The sequence below is a fragment of the Taudactylus pleione genome, unplaced genomic scaffold, assembly GCF_031769625.1.
Source record: "Taudactylus pleione unplaced genomic scaffold, aTauple2 ptg000758l, whole genome shotgun sequence".
NCBI classification, from domain to species: domain Eukaryota; kingdom Metazoa; phylum Chordata; class Amphibia; order Anura; family Myobatrachidae; genus Taudactylus; species Taudactylus pleione.
In genome coordinates this window covers 2,821,229-2,844,805 of record NW_028285160.1, presented here as the reverse complement: position 1 = coordinate 2,844,805, position 23,577 = coordinate 2,821,229, and the positions used below count along the sequence as shown (strand labels likewise).

The window sequence follows — 23,577 nt, the reverse complement described above, 5'->3', positions numbered from 1 at the left end:
ATACATAAAAATATTCTAGCACCCATTTTCAAGTACCCCAAATTTGACAGGACTACTTATTTTCACCAAAAAATACTGCTAAATGGCATTCTTCACCACTTGTGCACAGACGCTAATAAGAAGCTAATGAAACAACTTAAGTACCCCAAACAGTTTTAGTAGGGTTATTCGGACACATCTTCATTGATCCCCAATGTTAGTGCATCTTTTTGGGGATTTCAGGCTGATTTCCCCAATTCTGACAGCACTTTCCGCCTGTTCTGAATTTGTTGCTTGCCGTTTTCGCGTGGTTTGTCATTGAATATGGTGAATAGCGGTGACGCACACGATAAGTTTCCGTGTCCAAAACACACGATAAAAAATACTTACAGAATTTGTTCACAGACATATCGGGTGTACACACCTGCCGATGCGCTACTGATTTTTCGTTTGTCGTTTGAACGAACAATATATCTACAACTTTAGAAGTACAAATATGTTGTATTTTGTACTATCCCTGTTGCTAAATATTGTTTATTTTATCTAAATGGCTTGTTGACCTGGTGCACATGAGTTTATTATGTGTACCTGATTCGTCAGATGATCTGCTAAGACTACTTGAGTTATCATTACATCGTGGCACGAACTTCTATATAAATAAGCTTTATTCATTAACAGCCTGAAATTACATAATTTTGTCAGATGTTTCTGCACTTTTAATGTGACCTGACAAAATGCAAGTGAAAAGCAATCAGACATGTATTTTATTTTTTTTAAAAAGGTACAAATACAAAAGCTACAATGCTGTGGTTGCATAAATATACACACCCCATTAACTAATAGTTATGCTATATTATAGCACGGAGAATTTTTGAATTTGAATAGAGGTGGGTATACTTTTATATCCACTTCATATCCATTACATGACTTTATTTTCCAGTGCAATATTATGTGAAAATCAAACATTTGGATAAAAATAAAACTATTAAATATTATGGAAATAATATGTGTTTTAAGGTGATATTTCAAATTTACTCTGTACAAGGAACTCATTTACTGGACACATAGTTTAAAATCCCTTGAGTATCATTAAACAATTTCATAAATTATAAAAAATTCTGTTCTATTGTGATACAAAAATAATTCTAATAATTGCTAAATAATTTTTTTTTTAAATATTTAAAATTAAAATAAACTGATAATACTGATGAAGATTATATGTAGTGAAGCATTTTTATGTAAGTAGGTGTATCTTAATAAATATTTTGCCTCCTTTTATTATATATTCCAGTACAAAGACTCCTAAGGAAATGGTGGGATTTCTGGAACTGGTTAGTATGTCTAAAATTATTTACAAATAATTAATTTATAGACATTTGTATCAATGTAGTTTTTCTCTGTATAGAGATTAGCTGCGCCGGCGGTGTTTAGATTGGATAAGGGGGGTTTAAAAGGCTTGCCGCGGGTGGGAGCAGCATCCACGTTCTGGACACCTTGAAAAAGACCACCGGACTAGGGGTCGAAACGCGTCGGTGAGAGAAGGTGGATACCCATTCCTGACGGAGGTTGTTTACATCCTGGTGGCTGTGGACATGATCGTTTACCAGCAGAGTGCCCGGGACTAATGCTGGAGTAACACACTAGACCCTCATTTGAGGTTATACCTCCCAGCCTTCTGGTAATTACATACCTCTGCCATTTGGGGATTTTCCATCCAAGGATGCTGTTATTGTGTAATTTATATATTGTTATGTGTTAATTAAAACTGTGCTTCACTATTTGCACATTTTCTTTTCTTTCTATTGTTGTGCCCATGAGCATATACCTACAGGTTTACTGAGGGACTGGTTATCAACTGCACCCCTATTCAGTTCCCTGTTGATTCATGGGATAACTTTAGGGGCATTCTCCCTTATCTATGGATTGTAACCAAGCGCAGGTTATGTGACTCTCTATTTTCTTTTTGCTGTTGTACATTGGTGGAGGTGTGGGGATACCTCTATTAGAGAATCACTTACCTGGTGCAAGGGTCTTTTTTGTGCACATATTCACTTTCTTCACCCACTACCTATTTGTATCATGCATGACAGACAATGCAAATGCATTTAATTGTAACTACTGAGATTATTATATCCTACCTTTACTGACCAAGCTTCAATGAACTAGAGGAAAGTTACCCATCAGGATCTTCGGGAAGTGTCTTATATGCCCATTTCACTGGGGTCTATTTGATAACTGGCGGTTTGTCAAAGCTGCCAATGATCAGTGGATTTGAAGGATGGATTTAAAGTAGAGAATGCACACAGACCCCTGTGTTTTGGTTTTGGTTCTAAATCATTGTAAAGTTTTGGTTTCGACAATACCACTCTCAAGTGTTTTGGTTCGGATTCGATTTTGGATTTCTTTAAAAATTCCTGTAACTTGGACTTGTTTTTGTTCCTTTTGTATTATTAACATTAATAACATTAACTTCGGTTTTTAAATCCGAGTTCCGAATTGCGAGAATACCTGATTCAGGATCCGCAAAGTGATTCCGAATTGGGACTCAGTTTGACTTGGAACCCATAAGTGTGGGTGTTGTTTGGTTTCTAATTAAAGAGTGGCAACAGAAACTACTGTAATGCTAGATAAAAGTGGTTTAGTATTTATTTCTGTTGCCTCTTTAAATCCATCAGTCAAAGACGCTGGTCACAAACCACACATTAGTAATGTACCCTTACATCATGATGGTATAGGTACAGAAGCTCACGTGTCCTTCTACTTACATGCATTATACCCAGCTGTAATTCATCCTCATGCATTAGTGTTTCAAGAACCTCTGTGCATTTTAGGCCAGGGATGGCTGAAATATTTAGAAGGGTGCCATGCTCAGCGATTAACATCTGCAGTGCTGATTATTGTAACTAAGGGAAACCTTACGTATCCTGGGTGGATTTATTTATGTGGGGGTTAAATTTAAATATTGGGGGGATTATATGTAGGTATAGAGGTAATAGAGAATCATGCAGATAAACCATTGTTACCCTGTCTATAGGTGTTAATGTTAAGGAATCTATATTTTAACCTCTATATACCCCTGCCTATACCTTCTAATATCCTACCTATAAACCTCTAAGTATGACGCTATTTTGCGTACACAGTCATACAGTAAATAAAGACTCCAGACTTGGAACGTGTGGTTCCAAAGCACAAAGTATTATTCAAGTAAAAGTACAGTCAGTTACACGCTATTGATCCATACACAATTTGGCGCAAATTAATTATACAGACCCAAGTACAGTATACATATGCAGCGCTCTCTGGTCCAGATGTTAGGCATCGGCAAGAAACCCCTCGTCAGTCAGCATTCAGCAAGAATACTAAAAACCCAGTGTTGGAGCACACAAATTTATACCCCCCCGGAATAGACAGAACAATAGAGAAGTTTGTTGCTTATGCCATTGGTTCCCAAGGGGGAAGCATCTGTTACAGAGTGTTTAACAGGCTGATTCAAATAGACTCAACCCAGCCTCCAACAACTGGGGGTCTCTGCCCTCCCGCCCCATGCAACATCCTAACAGTTGTTCATATAATATACATTTTGTTGCTTGAAGTCTCTGCGGTCCATAAGTTGAGAATGCATGATGCGATCTCCACACCGATAATACCAGAATTCTGTTGAAAGAGTACGCATCAGTACAAAACCAAACACGGCTTACTTAGCATGTATAAAACCTTAGTTACCAAATAATCTTTAGTTCACAGCATTTATACTAACTGAACAAACTTAAATCTTATACCTTTAAAGCTTATTAAATCTTTTATGTGGATATGTAATGTGTGAGTATGCGGGGTGTGATGTAAAGACGCTAGTTAACTTGGGGCAGATGCGTGCGCATGAAGCTAACAACCAGCGTTTTCATACAGGATCTTATGCATTCGCTAATATGTAATTAGTTACCAGCGCAATTGTGCATATTAATGTGTGTATGAGAAATGGTGCACTTAAATCTCACTTACTAAGTGAACACCTAGCAGTGTGGAATGCTGAGCCTTATAGTTCCACATGCCTACTCTCTCAGCAGCCCCCACCCTTCCCAGGCTCAAAAGAAAAAGTCCTTTGTTCTCCCAGACTCTTGTGTGAATGCAAATTAGCTCAGCTACAAGACCCAAACCTAAGATAACACTCTTGGCTTTGAAGGTATTTTATTGCAGGAAGCCTGCTAATGTAAGGTGTGTATTCGAGCCGGGCCACCTGGAGTGAGAGCAGACGTTATCCAGAAAGCTTGTCTACACAGGCTAGTTATCATGTGGCCATTTGCTCTGTTTAGCTAATGCAATATATCCTTTAGGGGAATTATAATAATATACACTTTATCCAGAGCACCCAAACTACGTAAAGTCATGAAATGGGCTTTTGGTGAATCGCCGTAACTTATGGCGATGGTCACAGATGCAATCGCATGATGGTAATAGTATTATCGCCACATGTACAAAAGTGTGAGTTTATCTAAAATGGCAGTTAGACGGCCATTCGCATAATGGCATCTTGCGGCCAGTCGCAAGATGGTGTCGCTGCGATTCAATTTTAAACTGATCTTGTCTCAGCCAATAATCCAGCTTCGACAGTCCCTTTGATAGCGAACAACATGCTATCACAATCTGCTATTAGAATTTAATTTAGGCTTACATTTACATATTATTTAGTGTTATTATGGGATGGCACAAGGTGGTTCTTAATCCATCAATAATGTGTCTCTGAGTGGGGACATAAAACTACTATTATACGCACACCACAGATCTTGGAAGATCATGTGAAAGGTGTGGGGATGCACCAGTCTTATAAAAGCAGTCTTGAAGGGGAATTTAGACTTTACATTATCTGAGGTGTTTTAAAAATAACATTTCAATAATACATATTGGTATAGCACTCCTCCTCCTGACTCCACTCCATCAGCTCTGCCTTCAGCTCACATTTCCTTTATCGGTCCCCCATCACAGAAACTGGGTATCCCCAAACAGAATCACGACAGAAACTTCTGGAAGAAAGAACTAGGATGACCACAGCAGACCACTCCATTGCTGGAAGCACTGATCTACACATTTCTTTAGCTCAGATATCTCACCGTCACCTTTTTAATCCTTCCGGCACAAGCTCGCAATCGACAGGTCCACGTTATCGGCCTTGTCTCCGCCTTGTATCTCCACCGGTTGGTTAATCTCCCTATAGTGAGTGGAATGGACCCATGTATCTTCCTCGGCCACCCTTTGAGGAAGTGGTATTGTCAGATACGGACCTTTCCACCGATCAGTCAAACAACCTGAGCTAAAAAAATTTGGATCATAACATATTCTCCAGGTTTGACATCATGACAGTTTGCATTAAACATGTTAGTTAATAACACTTTCAATTTCTGTTATTCGCATTCATCTTTGTGAGACCCTGTACAGTAACCTCATTATCATATTTTCACATGAGGCTGCCTGTTTGAAAAGTATCTCAAAGGGGGGCAAATATAGGAAAAGACAGTCTGGGATAATCTTAGTGTTGTTACCCATCACCTTACACATGTTCTTGGAAACGTCACCTGTAAAATAAGTCCCCCCATCATTTTTAATAATTCTAGGGATATAGTATCTGCATACAGGTTCCTGCAATTAAATCTTGTTATTAATAGCTACTGCTCTAAATAATGCCTGGACCACTGGGTTGGATAGTATTCTGAGTATTCGACCTTAGCCTGGCATAGCTGCCATTTATCTTTAGCAACCTTGTGTCCTGTGAGTGGGAGATAAAACACAACAGTTTAATATCATTTAAACATGACCTAAAATACAACAATAAATCGTCCACATTTTACATTAGAACAGATCCATTGAAAGGTTGAAAAGATTGTAAACAGTCATATAAGGCCTGGGAGAAGATACTGGGGTTACCTATGAACCCATGGGAAACTCGTGTTCATGTGTGGTGTTCTTCACTTTGCAGTTCTTACTTATGTGTCCCACTTGGTGACAGTTAAAACATATTTTTGAAAGGGTTGGATGAAAGGATTGTTGTGGGAGTTGAGCAAGAGGAAAAGATGGTGGGTATGGGTAAGGATGTGAAGGATAAGGGTATTGTGGGAGGTATGAAGTTTGTGGGTAGTATGAGGCCTGTGGTTGTGAAGGATATGTGAGGTAAGGATGTATTTGCTGTGGTGTGGGATTGGTGAGGACGTGTAATTGTTCAGGTGCAGGTGTGTGTGGGTGCAGGTTTGTCGGTTGGCTGTGATGTTATTGTCATTCCTTCCAGAGCTTGGATACTGACAGCCATTAGTTTTTCGCTCTGGGTCACTCTCTTCTTTGTGATATTTTTATCATGTTCTATGGCAGATTCTATGAGGTTATCTATTGTGACTCCCCTCCAGCCAGGTTGTGAGGTCTGAACCCGAGTCTTTAAGTCATCTTTCAGACCGTCCATGAGTACCGTGACTATCATTCCCCTGTGGTGAGTGCTATCTTTAATATCTTCTATCCCAGTGTACTGGATGATAGCCTGCAGAGCCCGGTCGCAATAATCCTCTGCAGATTCACTCTCCTTTTGCTTAATGGTGAAAATTTTGTTCCAGTTAACTACTACTGGAAAATATATACCCAATTGAGTTATGATGCAGGAAATATTACCTTGGTTTACTTGGTCTGTTAAGGGAACGTCACCATCCAATACACAATCCGTGATAAATTTTGTCACGTCGGTATTGCGTGGTAGACAGGAACTTAACACCACACACCAATCTTTATTAGTTGGTTCATGTGAACTACCCAAATTCATCAAAAATCTTTGACATTTGGCTAGTTCCTTTTTGGGATCGGGGAAATCATTTATGATGGAATTTAGGCCCTCATTCAGAGCCGTTCGCTATTTGCGTTCGTTCGTTCAAAAACAAGGGGTGGCTATGCAAATGATCCGTTCGCACATTGCAGTCTGTTCACACCTCTAAGTCTGAACGAGCGAGCAAAACATACGCTCGTTTATTTGATAAAAACGCCCCCCTGGCCGCTCGCACCATACGTCATGTCCGCTATTTATTAGATTAATTGAGTACATCGAACAGGATATGAACTGCTCGCTATTCTTGTGGTTGGTTTTTTCAACGCTATTTTGCGAGCAGTTCTGAGTTACAAAAAACCAAGTGACGTGGTCATTGACGCTGCTGTATTAATTATGCACACCCATAAAACGCCCGTTTTGACCTTTAAGCACGCCTGCGATCGGATCTCCACTCCCCGTTTTCAAGCACCTTCCCCTGTTACCACCCACATACGCCTCATTCTGTCACTCAAAATAGCAATCACTCGCTATATTGCGTACAAATGATTTTTGGCCGCACTGACTGGTTCGCGCATGCGTACTAAAAACCGTACGCATGCGCAGATGTGCGAACATCGCTCGGAACGAGCGTACTGCCGCTAGCGAGTGGCTCTGAATGAGGGCCTGAGTTCTGCTCTTGTCCAAGGACAATGCATTACTACTTCCCTCATGGGTACTACACCGTTCGCATCTGCATTTCCATTCGGAACAGTTATAGTCCGAATGGGATGCAGACCGGTAGCGCTGCTACCTTTGACCTGGTTACCTGGCTGGGGGTTTAATCTGCTGCTGCTACATATGGTATTAACAACTCCTCTACGGGTGCAGAGTGTGTTAACACTTCCCTTGCTGTTACCGATGAAGATGGCGGCACCACTCGTGATTGTGGTGATGCAGCATCTATCATTTGCACAGCATGGAAAATGGCAGACATTACAATAGGCTCATCATCCACATCATAAACATTTTCTTTATGGTTGCTTAAGAGAGGGTACAAATTGCTTGTTACATTTTTATGGGTATTTTTGGTAACTGTACTTGCACCTCCATCCACATAAGGTGGGGGAGGTGAGCGTGAACGGCTGGCAATACTCTCCACAACGCTACCTTGCTGCACATGCGCGCCATTTTGCGGCTCGCCCGTATTGCAATTTAGCATCGCGGATGTATTTTCTGGCAATGCGCTCGCAACACTAGTTTGCATTGCTTGCACATTTTTAAGCCACGCATCCCCTTCATACAAAACAGAAAAACTTTTGCTATCGGCGCTAACAATAATATACTGCAAATTTATGTGTGTGCAGCAAATAAAACAAAGGGGATTTTGTCATGATTTGATCAAAGCATTTAAGCCTGCAGCCCAGCATCAAGGGACCCCATTTTCCTGCAGGTCCCTAACACTAGCATATGTGCCTAGCACATCATTACATTGCAGTTAAATGTACTCACCTCCTAGATACAGAGGGACACATCTATACAGGGCTGGCTGTTAGCCACACCTAACTAGGCTTTTTATAGCCTTAATTGAAAGCTGCCATGATAGCACAAGGCAAAATTTTGAAACAAAAGCATCCCCTTCATGCTGCCACAATTTTAAACCTTCATAATATTTTACCTTTTTCTCTCAGGAGCGCATCAAACTGATGTGATCCCGGACATTATCTAATACATCCTTATCAAAACTACCAATTCTGGGAAACGGTCTAACACTCTTCATCGTCATTTTAAACCATATATCACAATACCTTATTGCATAAGTACCGTACTTAGTATGCATAATACGATGGGCCGATCCGATCGGCGCCTCCATTAGCAGCACATCATTGTCTAACATCTCTACTGTTTGCGCAGCTCCTATTCTGAGACAAAATCCTATGCTTTTCAATAAAGATTTAAACTGGTGAAAAGACAATCAAGATCCACGTGTGTTGCCTTCCGTGTCACGTGATGCGACTATGCGTTCCACACGCTGAGGAATGACTTAGCCCTGCTTTTCAGCATCACATGGTGCTGCTATGCGCTGCATATATATAGCGGCGGTTCACAGTTACTATGCTGCGGGTAAATCAATAGAATGAGAGCCGCATCGCGTTCTGGGTTCAAATCATATCCCAATGTGTGCCATGTAATAATCTATGTAGTGCGTTCTGGTCTTTCCTACTAGATTAGCTGCACATGGAACGCATCACGTGACACACCAGGGCGCTTCCGCATTACGGTGTAAGCCACGTGGAACGCTCTATGTAGTGGGGATTACCGTCGATCAGCACCTACAGGATGACAGACAGCTCCATGCTGTTAAGGTAAATAGGTTAATACCAATTAACACATAAGGCGGGCTTACTTATCTTATAAATATTCAGTCACTCCAGTCTAAAGTACACCTTGACAAAGACCCATACTGCGGTTGAAACGCGTTGGTGATTACATATTGGGAAGCGCACGCTGATCAGGAAGGTAACGCTCTATAGGGGGAGCACAATAATACCCCTATATGTATTAAACGTGTACCTTTCTCAAAAGGTACGCTTCCATTTGTCTACTTTGTATATTCTAATAAAATTTAAAAAGATTTTATGCTATGGTGGCAATTCTCTTTTTTATCTTGCATGCCACCACACTAAAGAGAAACCACCATTAAGGAATATACACAAGGATTACTGGAGTAAAAAGACCTATGGTGACTGATTATTGTTTGAGGATTCGGATTTGCATTTTTTCACATTTGGACATTTTGGCCATCTATGTATACCAGTGGATTGTTTGCACAGTGACATTATAAGTGCTTCATTGCTTTGGATTTGTTTATTCATGAAATATTGAGAACATTTTTGCAAAAGTTATTCCCATTTGGAGCGCATGGGAACATTTCTTCTTGTTTAACCCTTGCACCTAGCCCTTAAGGATCATACGATATCCTTAACCTTGTCCAACAAATACTCACTGTTACACACTTTTTCCTGCGCAGAAAAATAAATGTTAACCCAGATATTGATAACAATTGAAAAATGTAAACCTCAACGGCTTTGTTTAAACACGTGGCAGCACAACCGGAAGTACGTATACGCTATTGTGCGACCAGTCGCATACACAATAATGCAACTACCACACAACCGTATGACAACTTTTTTTTTTTTAACTGTGTACACAAAAGTGCGTCTTTGCTGTGCGCAAAAAACTGCGACTCAGCCGCGTACTCAATACTGCGGCACCCCTTTAAACGTTATGTTCTATCAACAAAGGAAAATAAACTTTTTCCTTTCTTGTCCCTGGATTCTAGTCAGCTTCCTTGGCTCACACAAAAATGGATAGCGATCTTTCAGCACAAAGCGGTTGCAGGTAAACCCTGCATGTGGCCACTCCACCCTTTGCTGAGATATCGACAACCGTATGTGCCATGTGAGTAGGTAAGTGACTTCACGATGAGCCCCCAACTAAGAAATCTATATTTTAACCTCTATATACCCCTGCCTATACCTTCTAATATCCTACCTATAAACCTCTAAGGATGATGCTATTTTGCGTACGCAGTCATACAGTAAATAAAGACTCCAGACTTGGAACGTGTGGTTCCAAAGCACAAAGTATTCAAGTAAAAGTACAGTCAGTTACACACTATTGATCCATACACAATTCGGCGCAAAGGAATTATACAGACCCAAATACAGTATACATACGCAGTGCTCTCTGGTCCAGATGTTAGACATCGGCAAGAAACCCCTCGTCAGTCAGCATTCAGGAAGAAGACTAAAAACCCAGTGTTGGAGCACACATATTTATACCCCCCCCAGAATAGACAGAACAATAGAGAAGTTTGTTGCTTATGCCATTGGTTCCCAAGGGGAAGCATCTGTTACAGAGCGTTTAACAGGCTGATTCAAACAGACTCAACCCAGCCTCCAACAACTGGGGGTCTCTGCCCTCCCGCCCCATGCAACATCCTAACAGTTGTTCATATAATATACATTTTGTTGCTTGAAGTCTCTGCGGTCCATAAGTTGAGAATGCATGATGCGATCTCCACACCGATAATACCGGAATTCTGTTCAAAGAGTATGCATCAGTACAAAACCAAACACGGCTTACTTAGCATGTATAAAACCTTAGTTACCAAATAATCTTTATTTCACAGCATTTATACTAACTGAACAAACTTAAATCTTATACCTTTAAAGATTATTAAACCTTTTATGTGGATATGTAATGTGTGAGTATGCGGGGTGTGATGTAAAGACGCTAGTTAACTTGGGGCAGATGCATGTGCATGAAGCTAACAACCAGCGTTTTCATATAGGATCTTATGCATTCACTAATATGCGATTTGTTACCAGTGCAATTGTGCATATTAATGTGTGTATGAGAAATGGTGCACTTAAATCTCACTTACTGAGTGAACACCTAGCAGTGTGGAATGCTGAGCCTTATAGTTCCACATGCCCCCTCTCTCAGCAGCCCCTACCCTTCCCAGGCTCAAAAGAAAAAGTCCTTTGTTCTCCCAGACTCTTGTGTGAATACAAATTAGCCCAGCTACAAGACCCAAACCTAAGATAACGCTCTTGGCTTTGAAGGTATTTTATTGCAGGAAGCCTGCTAATGTAAGGTGTGTATTTGAGCCGGGCCACCTGGAGTGAGAGCAGACGTTATCCAGGAAACTTGTCTACACAGGCTAGTTATCACGTGGCCATTTGCTCTGTTTAGCTAATGCAAAATATCCTTTAGGGGAATTATAATAATATACACTTTGGACCTTATTCAGAGGCGGCCGTACGGTCTACGACCGCACGGCCGCCTCGATGTTTTGCCAGTGCGCATGCGCATGAGGGAGCCGGCTCCCTCGTGCGCATGCGTGAGACCCGCTACGATCGACAGCGCCGGTTGTAGCAGGTCTCTTTCCAAAGGGGGCGAGCTGTTGATGTTGAATGACAGCTCGCCCTGTTTGGAAGGCGAGCCGGGGGGTGGCAGCCCAAATGGAGGCGTTCCCATTCTGACAGAGCCAGAAGCTCTCCGGGGCTTACGACAAGTGAGACCCTACCCTAGGGTCTCGTCGTAAGCCCCGATGGTCGCGATGGTCTCTGACCATCGCGACCATCACCCGAGCGGTCGTTAGAGCTGTGGGTGTTAACCCACAGCCTAACGACCGCAACAGAGGCGGGTGGTCAGGATGCAAGTGGCCGCCCAGTTTCTGAGCAACCACTTGCATCCTCCGACCGCCTCTGAATGAGGCCCTTTATCCAGAGCACAAAAAATACGTAAAGTCATGAAATGGGCTTTTGGTGAATCACCGTAACTTATGGCGATGGTCACAGATGCAATCGCATGATGCCAATAGTATTATCGCCACATGTACTAAAGTGTGAGTTTATCTAAAATGGCGCTTAGGCGGCCATTCGCAAAATGGCGTCTTGCGGCCAGTCGCAAGATGGTGTCGCTGCGATTCAATTTTAAACTGATCTTGTCTCAGCCAATAATCCAGCTTCGACAATGTATATATGGATGTTGTCTTAATTTTAAACATATATTAACATTTTAATGTACAAATACATTTCTGTTTAATACAATGGGCGGGATGCGGTAAATCCCCTGAAATGGGCTGGATGTGGTAAATCCCCCGAAAATGCTATTTTCGGGGGTTTTACCGCATTCCCCAAATGTACTAAGCACCGCTTCGTCCTAGTGGGTAACGCCACCTTCAGGAAAAGTGATACAACTTGATGAATTACACAATTTCCACATCCCCATACTAAAGGTTGGACCACAGGCGCAGAAACCCTCAAAATAGTGGCAGACCTCCCTTGGACACAAAGCTGGGCAGATACAGGAACCACCGGACTGGCAGCAGACAAGACTAGAAGCACTGGACTGTCAACAGACATCCTTTTGACCTTAAACTGAGCAGACAGAACCTTGCGCTCGGAGGCATGGGCAGACAGAACATTGTGCCCAGAAGCGTGGGCAGATAGATCTACTAACCTACTGTATGGCAAGGCAGTAGACACCCTGGGACCTCTGGCAAGGTGATGGACACCTCTCATACCTCTGGCCAAGCAATCACCTCTCAGATATCTGGCAAAGCAATCACCTCTCAGACCTCTGGCAAGGCAGAAGACACTTCTCAGACCTAGGGCAAGGCAGCAGATAACTCTCAGACTTCTGGCAAGTTGACAGACACAACTTGGACTTCTGTCTCAGGGCAGTCACCTGTCAGACCTCTGGCAAAATGATCACCTCTTGACCTCTGGCAAGATGAACACTTCCTCATGCCCAGAGGCAAGGGCAGACAGAACCTCATGTCCAAAGGCAAAGGCATTCATTTTGGTGGCCGGCTGAGCGGCACGGATTGTGGAATGTTTAGCAAGTGGGAAAGGTTTTCGTAGAGGACATTGCAAAAGATAATGTTCAGAACTGGCATAGTAGAACACAGTCTGGAGTTCCTTCTGCAATAGTGCTCCTCCTCTGACAAATAAGGATGTGGCCTGCTGACATGTCTGGACCTGTACATGTTTAAGTGCTCTCAGCAAAATACAGAGAAGGAGTAGAACACCCCACAATAGTTCATTCACTGGGAACCACTGCAGACAAGTCATGGCCTTTTCTCCCTACTCAGCAACACCCAGCTAAAGATGAAGGGCTATGTCAGATGTAGCTGACAAGGGGTTGTTATCTGAGGTAGGAGATTGGAGAATCAAGGAGTTTCAGCAATACTGGCATTCAATTCACCAATTGTGCTATATGAGAGCTTAGTAGAACCATTTCCAGCAGCAGGACCTGTAATGAAGGTGCCTCCAAATTTAAAGGAGCAGGTCTGAAAAGTTCACTGTTGCATAGCTGACAAGAAGCAGGAACAAAGTAGACTGCAGCAGGCTCCATTTTAGTATGGCTGGTCATACAATGTGCATAAACCAAATACTGATTTCATAAGCAGATGCAGGTGCATACAAGGTTTATTTTACAACAGCAAATGTCTATGGCATGCTGACAGAATAGGAGGAGAACAGTAAATGTCTTTGGTGAATACAGGTAACAAGGGACATAGGGGAGATGTACTAAGCTCTGGAAAGTAATACATTTGCGAGTGATAAACTACCGGTCAATGAGCTCCTAACTTTCATGTTACAGGTTGTGTTTGAAAACTGACTTAGGATCTGATTGGTTGGTAGTTTATCACTCTCCAATTTATCACTTTCCAGAGCTTAGTACATCTGCCCTGCAGAACAGCAGTAAAAATCCTTTGGGTACAGATTGCAGATTGCAATTGAATAATAAACAGTATCGGTTGAGATACTGTGGTTTGCAGCCGTGGCGGAGTTTGCCTAGGGGCTGCAAGGCTGCAGCCCCCCCCCCAGTAAAATCCACCACATCGGTGTAGTCAGTGCAGTCCGTGACTGCACTGGCTACACTGTGTGACTGCCAGTGGCTTCCTATTGGAAGCGCTACCTGCCAGTTACATATACAAGCAGTCTCAGGGGGAGGTGTCTCCTCCCCGTGGGACTGCCAGTCCGGACTGCTATTAACAGAGAGTGGCTTCCAGGGGGAAGCCCCTACTCTGCCTTTCTGCAAGCCCTAACCGGCTCCTAGGGGCTGCAGACGATTCAGCCCTTTGGATGCCGGTGACATACGCGGATCATCGCCGCTAGTGCGCATGCGCCGGTCCCTAACAGATCGATTGCACAGGTGCCAGGACCCGGCCAGGACGGGAGCAGTGGGTGAGTAATTGCACCCTCCTTCCCTCTCATTTTCAGACGCGGCAGCCCCCCTCATCTAAGAGGGTGGGAGCCGCCGCTGGTTTACAGTATATAGATGCAGAAGCAGTATTTAGATGCAGTCTTTAGATATACAGATGTGTCCTTGTTCATCTAGCCTCAATATGCCTGACATGAGCGAGCGATATGCCTGGCGTGAGTGAGCCGTCAGGTCCCATGCAGCTCTGGTAGCATTGGGCATCTTTTTGTGCTGAAAATCTGTCTAAGTCGCAATGTGATGTAACTAGGAAGCACCAGAAGACTGTGCTGATTAAATTGATATGGGACACTTGTATATCAGTTTGCAATTGATAATGAAAATGGCAATTGGCGTGGAAATAAGCTGTGGCCGTTGGATCGTAGCACTTTGCATGCTGACTGAGACAGATGTCACATATCAAATTAATAGCATAGTTTCCAGGTACTTGCAGACACCCGGCGCTAGCAGAGGCTCATTTGACCAGTCAGGCAACGAGAGGCTATTTCACATGAATGCAGCAAAGATGAGCGAGGACACATCTGTATGGATGCAGGCTTTAATAGTATAAGGAGCATCATTGAGGTTGGGCAGTAGTGCGCAACATATCTCAACAGAAATATTGAAGGTTGGTCCAATGTTCTTAAGTGTTCTAAAATCAGTCATTTGGTTAGTTTTCTGTCGGTTTGCCTTTGGTAAATTTGACAGATAATCGACCAAGCACCCAAAACCAATGGTTAGTAAATTTACCCCAGAGAGTTCCAGAGAATTTGTGCATCTATTTTTATTATTATCCTTTATATGGCGCCACAAAGGTTCCGCAGCGCCTTACACAGTACATAAATGAGCACACAAGAAAAACAGTTATTAGCCGTGCAATACAATGCAGGACAATGACATGGTTTATAGACATAGCTGCATAACACAAGCAGCAGGACATTAGCAAACAAGTGTTAGGTGCCATTGTGGGGAGTTAGGAGTAAATTATACTATAAGTAGGGGGAGGAGAAGCACATGAGGGACGAGGGCCCTGCTCGTGAGAGCTTACATTCTAAAGGAAGAAGTAATCTGTATAGAAGTAATAACAAGTGTAGTGGTTAGCAATGGTCCTTAGTGCAATTGTAGCATTCTCCTGGGAAACAATGTTATATACAGTACTGTATAATGGGTAGGACAGAATTGTGGATGCCTTTACTGAAATCCATTGCTTATTTTAATGAAATCAGGGCCTTATTCAGATGTGGACGCAAATGCCATTGCAGCTACATTATCTCAGGCTAATGACTCACTCGCCGCCAAGTGCTTACAGATGCCCACTGAAAGCATCTCACGTCTGCCGCTCATGCACAAAACTGGAAACATCGAACGTAGATCAGTAAGCTGACTACTTTATGGATCCCCAGAAAACTGTCTTTAACCGGTCCGACACACCTGCGTTTTTATGACCACCCCCTTATTACCTCCCCCAAATGCTGACTACCTGTCACTCACTTAGCGAATGACTCCTCTATGTGAGCGTAATTGTAAAACAATCCATGCACATGTGCAGTGCAACTTTCATGCAAGTGCAATGGCAAACAATGGCTCAATCTGTGTAAATATTGGCATTGCGTACATATCTGAATCAGGCTCTCAGTCACAAGTGCCAGACTGGGGCATGAAATGCCCACTGGGGGGATGCAGTGGAAGGGGCCCATGCTTAAAGGGTGTGGTCAGCCATCAGAAGGGACGTGGCCAGTAACCACAGAGGCTTGGCTAACCATTGGAGAGTCCATGCCATGGTCTGGGTCCCTTTCTAAATAAATATAGTAAATAATGATAGTGCATGCATGATCACGTACTAAATTGATAACAGCAATGCACTGTAGGTAATCCACCATCCACAAACTTGGTAATGCATTGTATGCAGAGGCAGATCTACTGTGAAACTAATTAAGCTTAAGCTTCAGGGCCCCTAACCCCGGAGAGGCCCTGAAGCAATTCAGATGTGGACGCACACAATTTTTCAAAAAAATCAATGGAGTTTTTTAAGTGAATGTTATTAAAGTAAGGTTATTTTAGTGATAGAATCATAAGCCAATGGGTTGAAGTACTTACTATTGACCTTAGAATATGCTCTACAGTAGAGCATGTAGGGGGGTTTCTGGGTACCCAGAAACCCCACCTGATCAGTACTGGCCGGCAGACACTCAATCTACATCTCCGACCACAGGATGGCTCTTATGACCCAGCCGAGCACAGAACAGAGAGCTGCTGTCAGTGTCAGTATCTACATTCACTCTCTTTCTGGGGAGTTTCTATCTATCTATCTACAGTCTCTCACTCTCTGGGGGGTTTCTACATCTATCTATCTATGGTCTCTCACTCCCTGGGGGGTTTCTACATCTATCTACAGTCTCTCATTCTCTGGGGGGGGGTTCTACATCTATCTACAGTCTCTCTCGGGTTTCTACATCTAACTACAGTATCTCATTCTCTGGTGGGTTTCTACATCTGTCTATCCAGTGGTGGATCTACATTTTTGTGGCCCTTAAGCTTGACTGTTATGGGGCCCCTTTGCAACTAGCAACAATAGGGCCACATCCAACAAGGTCCAAAGGGCCTTGCTGTCCTTGCAAGGACCATGAGGCTCAAATGGCAGAGATGTAGAAACCTTCCAGAGAGTGAGATACTGTAGGTAGATAGATAGATATATGTAGAAACCCCCCAGAGAGTGAGACACTGTAAATAGATAGATAGATGTAGAGACCCCTCAGAAAGTGAGAGACTGTAGATAGAATAGATGTAAAAAAAAACAAGAAAGTTAGACACTGTAGATATATGTAGAAACCCCCCAGAGAGACAGAGAGATAGACTTTAGATAGATAGATAGATAGATAGATGTAGAAACTCCCCAGAGAGTTAGAGACTGTAGATAGATAGATATAGAAAGCCACCAGACAGTGAGACACGATAGATAGATAGATAGATAGATAGATAGATAGATAGATAGATAGATAGATAGATAGATAGATGTAGAAACCCCCCAGAGAGAGATAGAGACTATGGATAGATAAATAGATAGATGTAGAACCCCCTGGAGAGTGAGAGACTGTAGATATATAGATAGATGTACAAACCCCAGAGATACTGTAGATAGATAGATATACAAACCCACCAGAGAGAGACACTGTAGATAAATAGATAGATATCTACAGTATCTACAGTGTCTCTCTCTGGTGGGTTTCTATATCTATCTATCTATATCTATTATTATCCTTTATTTATATGGCACCACAAGGGTTCTGCAGCACCCCCCAAAAAGTACAAAAACAAAGGACAGAAACAAAGGACAGAAACAAAGGACAGAAAAAAAGGACAGAAACAATTGAACAAAACAAGAAAACAGTGACATACAGTACAAGACAAGTACATGGCATATAAACATTGCTGCAACAGTAGCAGGGTGTCAAGAGTTAGGTGCTGTTGTAAGGAGTATAGAGTAGATAATATAAGTAAAGGCAGAAAACTCACATGAGGGAAGAGGGCCCTGCTCGTGAGCGCTTACATTCTAAAGGGGAGGGGCAGAAAGACAGGGGTGACACAGATGGGGCGGACAGAGGGTTAGGATGACAGATGGGTGGATTCCTATTTTACAGTATGTGAGGAAGTTATTTGGAGTAAGATTTACACCACTGATATTCTACTTTACGTGACAGTATTTGTAGGCATCTGTGGAAAGCCACAGTTGTTATTTCAGTTTACATGAAGTTTGATGAGTAGCTGAAGCCACTTCATCAAGGGCTATTTAAAGAGTTTGGTTAAGGTGTGAACCAGCAGTCTCAGGTAAATGTAGAAACTTGTGAAAGTACTTGTTGTAAAGAGATGTTCAGATGTAAAATAATGATAAGTTGTGATTGAGTGTGGATTCCATAAGGCACATTTATTGATTTGGAGGGTGATGGACACGTGAGGTTTGCAGGATATTTATTACATAGTAAATCATCTGTATGTGTGTGGGGCCTGGATTTGGTGATATGTCACCAACTAATAAAATCAGGAGGATAGAGAAGTAGATATAGTTGTAGGTGGTGTGTAAAAGTTTTTTTATAGTGACACAATAAGGTTGTAATAGTCAATGTATGATAAAAAGAAAGCTCATGAGTTTTTAGATGAGGTGAGCGAATCAATAGGGCTGCAATGAGAATAGGGAGGTGAGTTGCAGAGAGTAAAGCTGGCCACACACTAGACCAACTTTCATCCAACCATCCAACTAGTTGATTGGTTGGAATGAAAATCTGGTAACGTATGGGAGTAAAGATGATCAGCAATTTGCTCCTAAATGCCAGAAAACAGATGAAAATGGTCGGTCAGACAAGTTTGTTAAATGCTTGATCAAAACAATTTGTTCAAAAAACAGTTTTTAGTCTATTTTCCGGCGTTTGGGAGCAAATTGCTGATTGTCATTTGCTTTCATCCCTTACCAGATTTTCATTCCAACCAATCAACTGGTTGGATGGTTGGATGTAAGTTGGTCTAGTGTGTGGCCAGTTTTAAGGATGTTATAGCCTTAGAGAAAATACAAAGGTGTGTTTTGATGAAAAGAAATGTGTAGTATCAGACCATGATATTCTTCCCAACTTGAGGGAAAATCCTCTTCTATGGAGCACGCGCAAACTGTGGTGTATTTTGAGACACAAATCAAATTTAAATGCTAACAGATCAACTTTTAACTCTTTTGTGCTTAATCCTGAGTTTCAGCCAGGGTCAGGATGGCCACCCATTTACCACATGGGCGTCCAACGGACTTGGATCAGTTGGATGTTTATTAGACTATGATACAAAGAGACCTCTCAAGTTCCAACAGGCGGTGGGGAAATATGGCTTTCTCTTATCTTTTCCATTTGCATACTATCAAGCCCAACATTACGTTAGTGAAACTATTAGGTTTTTTTCTACACAAGATTGGTCCAATGCTTTAGACCCCTTATTGGCTAATCCTCCAACCATTTCTAAGGCCATCTCTATTCACTATAATTTTCTACGAGTAAAGCTTGATTATGAGTATATTCAAACAGGGCTATCTAGTTGGACCATTTTCCGGAACTGTCAACTGATGATTTACTTAATGCATTAGAAAAATCTTGTTACCTCATACCTGCTAGCTCTTACAGAGAATTATTTTTGAATATATTTCATAGGACATATATAAGCCCTCACAGAAGCTTTTTGATGGGGTCTTCTTCTTCACACAGATGTCATAGATGCCAGGAAGACAATGCAGATATATTTCACTGTCTCTGGGCGTGCCCTCTAGTGAGAATCTTCTGGTTGGGTGTCAGGAAATTTGCAATTGACCACTTAGTGAACTTTTTACCCATTACTGCGGAGTGGGCCATATTGGGCATATTACCAGCAGATCAGAGGATATCTAGGGGAGGGCGGAAACTTCTTTTGGCAATAAGTGCCGCAGCAAAGAAAACTATCCTTCAGATGTGGATTCAGCCAGAAACCCTTCCTTTTAGTCTGTTTCAAGAGAAGTTGTTTTATCTTTTCAGGATGGACTGGATAGAGGCATCCTTGGAGAGGGAGAGTAGGGTTGGTAGATTTTTTGAAATGTGGGAGAGCTATGTGACCACTCTGCCATTGAGTACAAGGCAACTGCTTCACAAATGCTTTTCTCCTACATCATGGTTCGAACTAAGAATGGTGGATAATGACCCGCCGATATTGATGTAAAGGGGGGGGCCCCTATCCGCATGGAGGCAAGATTTAATAATAGTAATCTGCTAGTATGGAAACTACAAAACAAAAAACAATAAAAAATTTTAAACTGTCAAAATTATGTGTTATGTTTTACTGTTGGAATTTTGTATGGTATCAAAATTTTATTATATGCTGTACGGGAATGTTATGTGTTTTACTTATATAACTGTACAGGTGAGCGGAGGGGGGGACACAAACTTACCGCAGGTGTAGGCAGTGCTGCACATGTGCTGGTTTTACAGATGTAACATCGCATGCACAGCACCGTTTCCAACTGCGGTAAATTAGAGCAGGCAGGGATAACTATCTATTTCCTGAAAAGCTGTCATCGCAAAAATGACTTTCGGAATAGATATTTATGGGGAGGAGGAATGATGAATTCCTCAGGTAATTAGGTAGAACTCCATGCGAGTTCTAAACCTAATTACCTCCTGAGAAACTTTAGGTATGATGAATAGGCCCCTAAGTCACATACTGTACATTTAAAACTACACATGATTGCAGGAAGGTCTAGATGCACAGTATAGATGCAGTGAGTAGGATGAGAGATTGTCACATACATTTAAAACTACACATGATTGCAGGAAGGTCTAGATGCACAGTACAGATGCAGTGAGTAGGATGAGAGATTGTCACATACCTAAGTGATGAAATTAAATTAACAGATGATTAGTCCATATTCATGCAGGACAACCGTTTGATTAACTGGTATGTTAACACACTTGGTGCATTTAACACTTGGGGCTCTATTTATTAACATTATTTTTGCTAAAAGAAAGTGAAAAAGGGTGTTTTCACCCCCTTTTCACATTATTTTAGTATCATCTATAGTTATTACAATTGGAGTAGAATTCGTAAAATTCTACTTCAACCCCTAAGTATCACTTATTTTTAGTAATCAGATCGCATTTCCCATAATTGTAATGGGAAATGTGATCTGGCCAAGTTATTAAAAATAAATTGTAAAAATATACCGGGGAAAGCCCAGTGATAATAACACCACCTGGAGGTGGTGTTATCCAGGGTCTCCCCCGGTTACCAGACTCCTACTCTGCTCTCTCTAATGGGGAGAGCAAAGTCCGGAGCCAGCCCCAGTAATCAGCTGTGTGTTCTAAACAGACCACACGCTGATTCACTGTAAAAAAAAAAAATTGTAAAAAAAAAATGAACTTACATGACTCCATGGATCAGTGATCGGGGCTCCGGGTGATGTCCTCCCTCTGGTCAGCTGGTCTCCCATACTGCACTGTGGCCCGGTCATCAGGTGATCGGGTCCCAGTGCAGTATGGGATATCAGCTGACCGGAGGCATAGAGGACATCACCGGAGGCCCGGATCATGCAGGTAAGTGTAATCAAGGGGGGGTCTGCGATCGCGGGGGTGGGGCTAAGCGCCATGGGGTGGGGCTTAGCGCCGGGGGGAAGGGGGTAGCAGCGGCGGCCGGCACATGCGCAGGCACTTTGTCTCTGTATTTTTTTGCGAAAATACCATGACTAGGGGATTCGCAGGGACAGAGCTTTCTCGCAAGCTCTGTCCCTGCAAGAGATTTGTAGTAAATCCCTGTGATATTGCCTGAATTCGCATTGCGAGTTCAGTAGGTAATATCACACTACAATCTGCATTCAATATGCGGATTGTGGTAAATATAGCCCTTGGTGCTGTTAACCCCAGCTGCCAAACCAGCCACAGCTGCCCCTATACTGAATATAAAGAAATCTATCTACAGTGTCCCTCTTTGGTGGGTTTCTATCTATCTAGTCTCTCTGGGGTTTGTACTGTACATATATCTATCTGTCTGTCTATCTATCTACAGTCTCTCACTCTCTAGGGGTTCTACATCTATCTGTTTATCTATCCACTGTCTCTCTCTATCTCTGGGGGTTTCTACATCTGGTATGCAGTCGGGATGCCGACGGTCTAAATGTCGACCGTCAATAAGCCACGGGGGGCAGGGCTAGGGGCTCCCGGGGATACTTAGGGTTAGGCACCCCCCGGGAGACTTAGGGTTAGGCTACGGGGAAGGGGGGGTTAGGTGTAGGCACTTAGAGGGGGTTAGGGTCAGGCTCTTGGGGGGAAGGTTAGTGTTAGGCACCCCTAAGGGAGGGTTAGGGGGGAGGTTAGGTTAGTAAATAGAAAAAATATGTACCTGTCGGGATTTTCACTGCCGGGCTTCCGCTGTTGGGATATGCGGCCAGTGGTAAATCATACTGATTCCCTACATCTATCTATTTATAGTGTCTCACTCTGGTGGCTTTCTATAACTCTCTGGGGAGTTTCTACATCTATCTATCTACAGTCTTTCTCTCTGTCTCTCTCTAGGGGGTTTCTACATATATCTATCTATCTACAGTGTCTCACTTTCTTCGGTTTTTCTACATCTATCTATCTACAGTCTCTTTCTCTCTGGGGGTTCTTCATCTATTTATCTATCTAGTGTGTCACTCTCTGGGGAGTTCTACATCTATCTATCTACAGTGTTTCTCTTTAGTGTGAGTCTATACCTATCTATCTACAGTGTCTTACTCTCTGGGGGATTTCAACATCTATCTATCTATCTACAGTCTCTTTCTCTCTTGGGTTTCTTCATCTATTTATCTATCTACAGTGTCTCACTCTCTGGGGGGTTTCTACATCTATCTACAGTGTTTCTCTTTGGTGGGAGTCTATATCTATCTATCTACAGTGTCTTACTCTCTGGTGAGTTTCTACATATATCTATCTACAGTCTCTTTCTCTCTGGGGTTTTTTCATCTATTTATCTATCTATAGTGTCTCAATCTCTGGGGGGTTTCTACATCTATTTATTTATCTATCTACTTACCTACCGTCTCTCTCTCTCTGTGGGGTTTCTACATCTATCTAGCTACAGTCTCTCTCTCTCTGGGGTATCTATATCTATCTATTTATCTATCTATCTATCTATCTATCTACAGTGTCTCTCTCTGGTGGATTTCTCTATCTATGTATCTACAGTATCTACAGATTACTTGCCAACTCTCACTCATTATCTGGGAGATTCCTTGAAATAGTAGCAATCTCCCTGTCTCTCTGAAGAGTAGCAATCTCCCTGATTGCACCGTACCCCTATTATGAAGCTGTTATATAAAAAAACAGAGATATATACATTCAAATGGGATTAGTATAATTTCCCTGCATTGGTTTCATTAACAAATAGATCTTACTAACTGCTTTTGGGCTCGTTTACTTTTGGATGTAAGTGAATTTTATGACACCTCTCCATTGTAGCAATACACGTCCACTTTTTCGCTGTGCTCGAAGGTGTTATTTTCACATTCACCCTGAAAT

At 42.2% G+C, this 23,577-nt stretch overlaps 1 protein-coding gene across 1 annotated transcript in view; it reads left to right on the top strand.

Moving 5' to 3' along the window:
• The first annotated feature begins 1,277 nt into the window (after positions 1-1,277).
• The window catches only part of LOC148476986 (ATP-dependent translocase ABCB1-like), a 248,609-nt gene continuing 226,309 nt past the window's right edge, over positions 1,278-23,577 (top strand). The window contains exon 1 of the mRNA XM_088457386.1: positions 1,278-1,310. Coding sequence (XP_088313512.1) covers positions 1,290-1,310 — 21 coding nt within the window. The 5' untranslated portion in view covers positions 1,278-1,289. The remainder of the gene's footprint in view (positions 1,311-23,577) is intronic.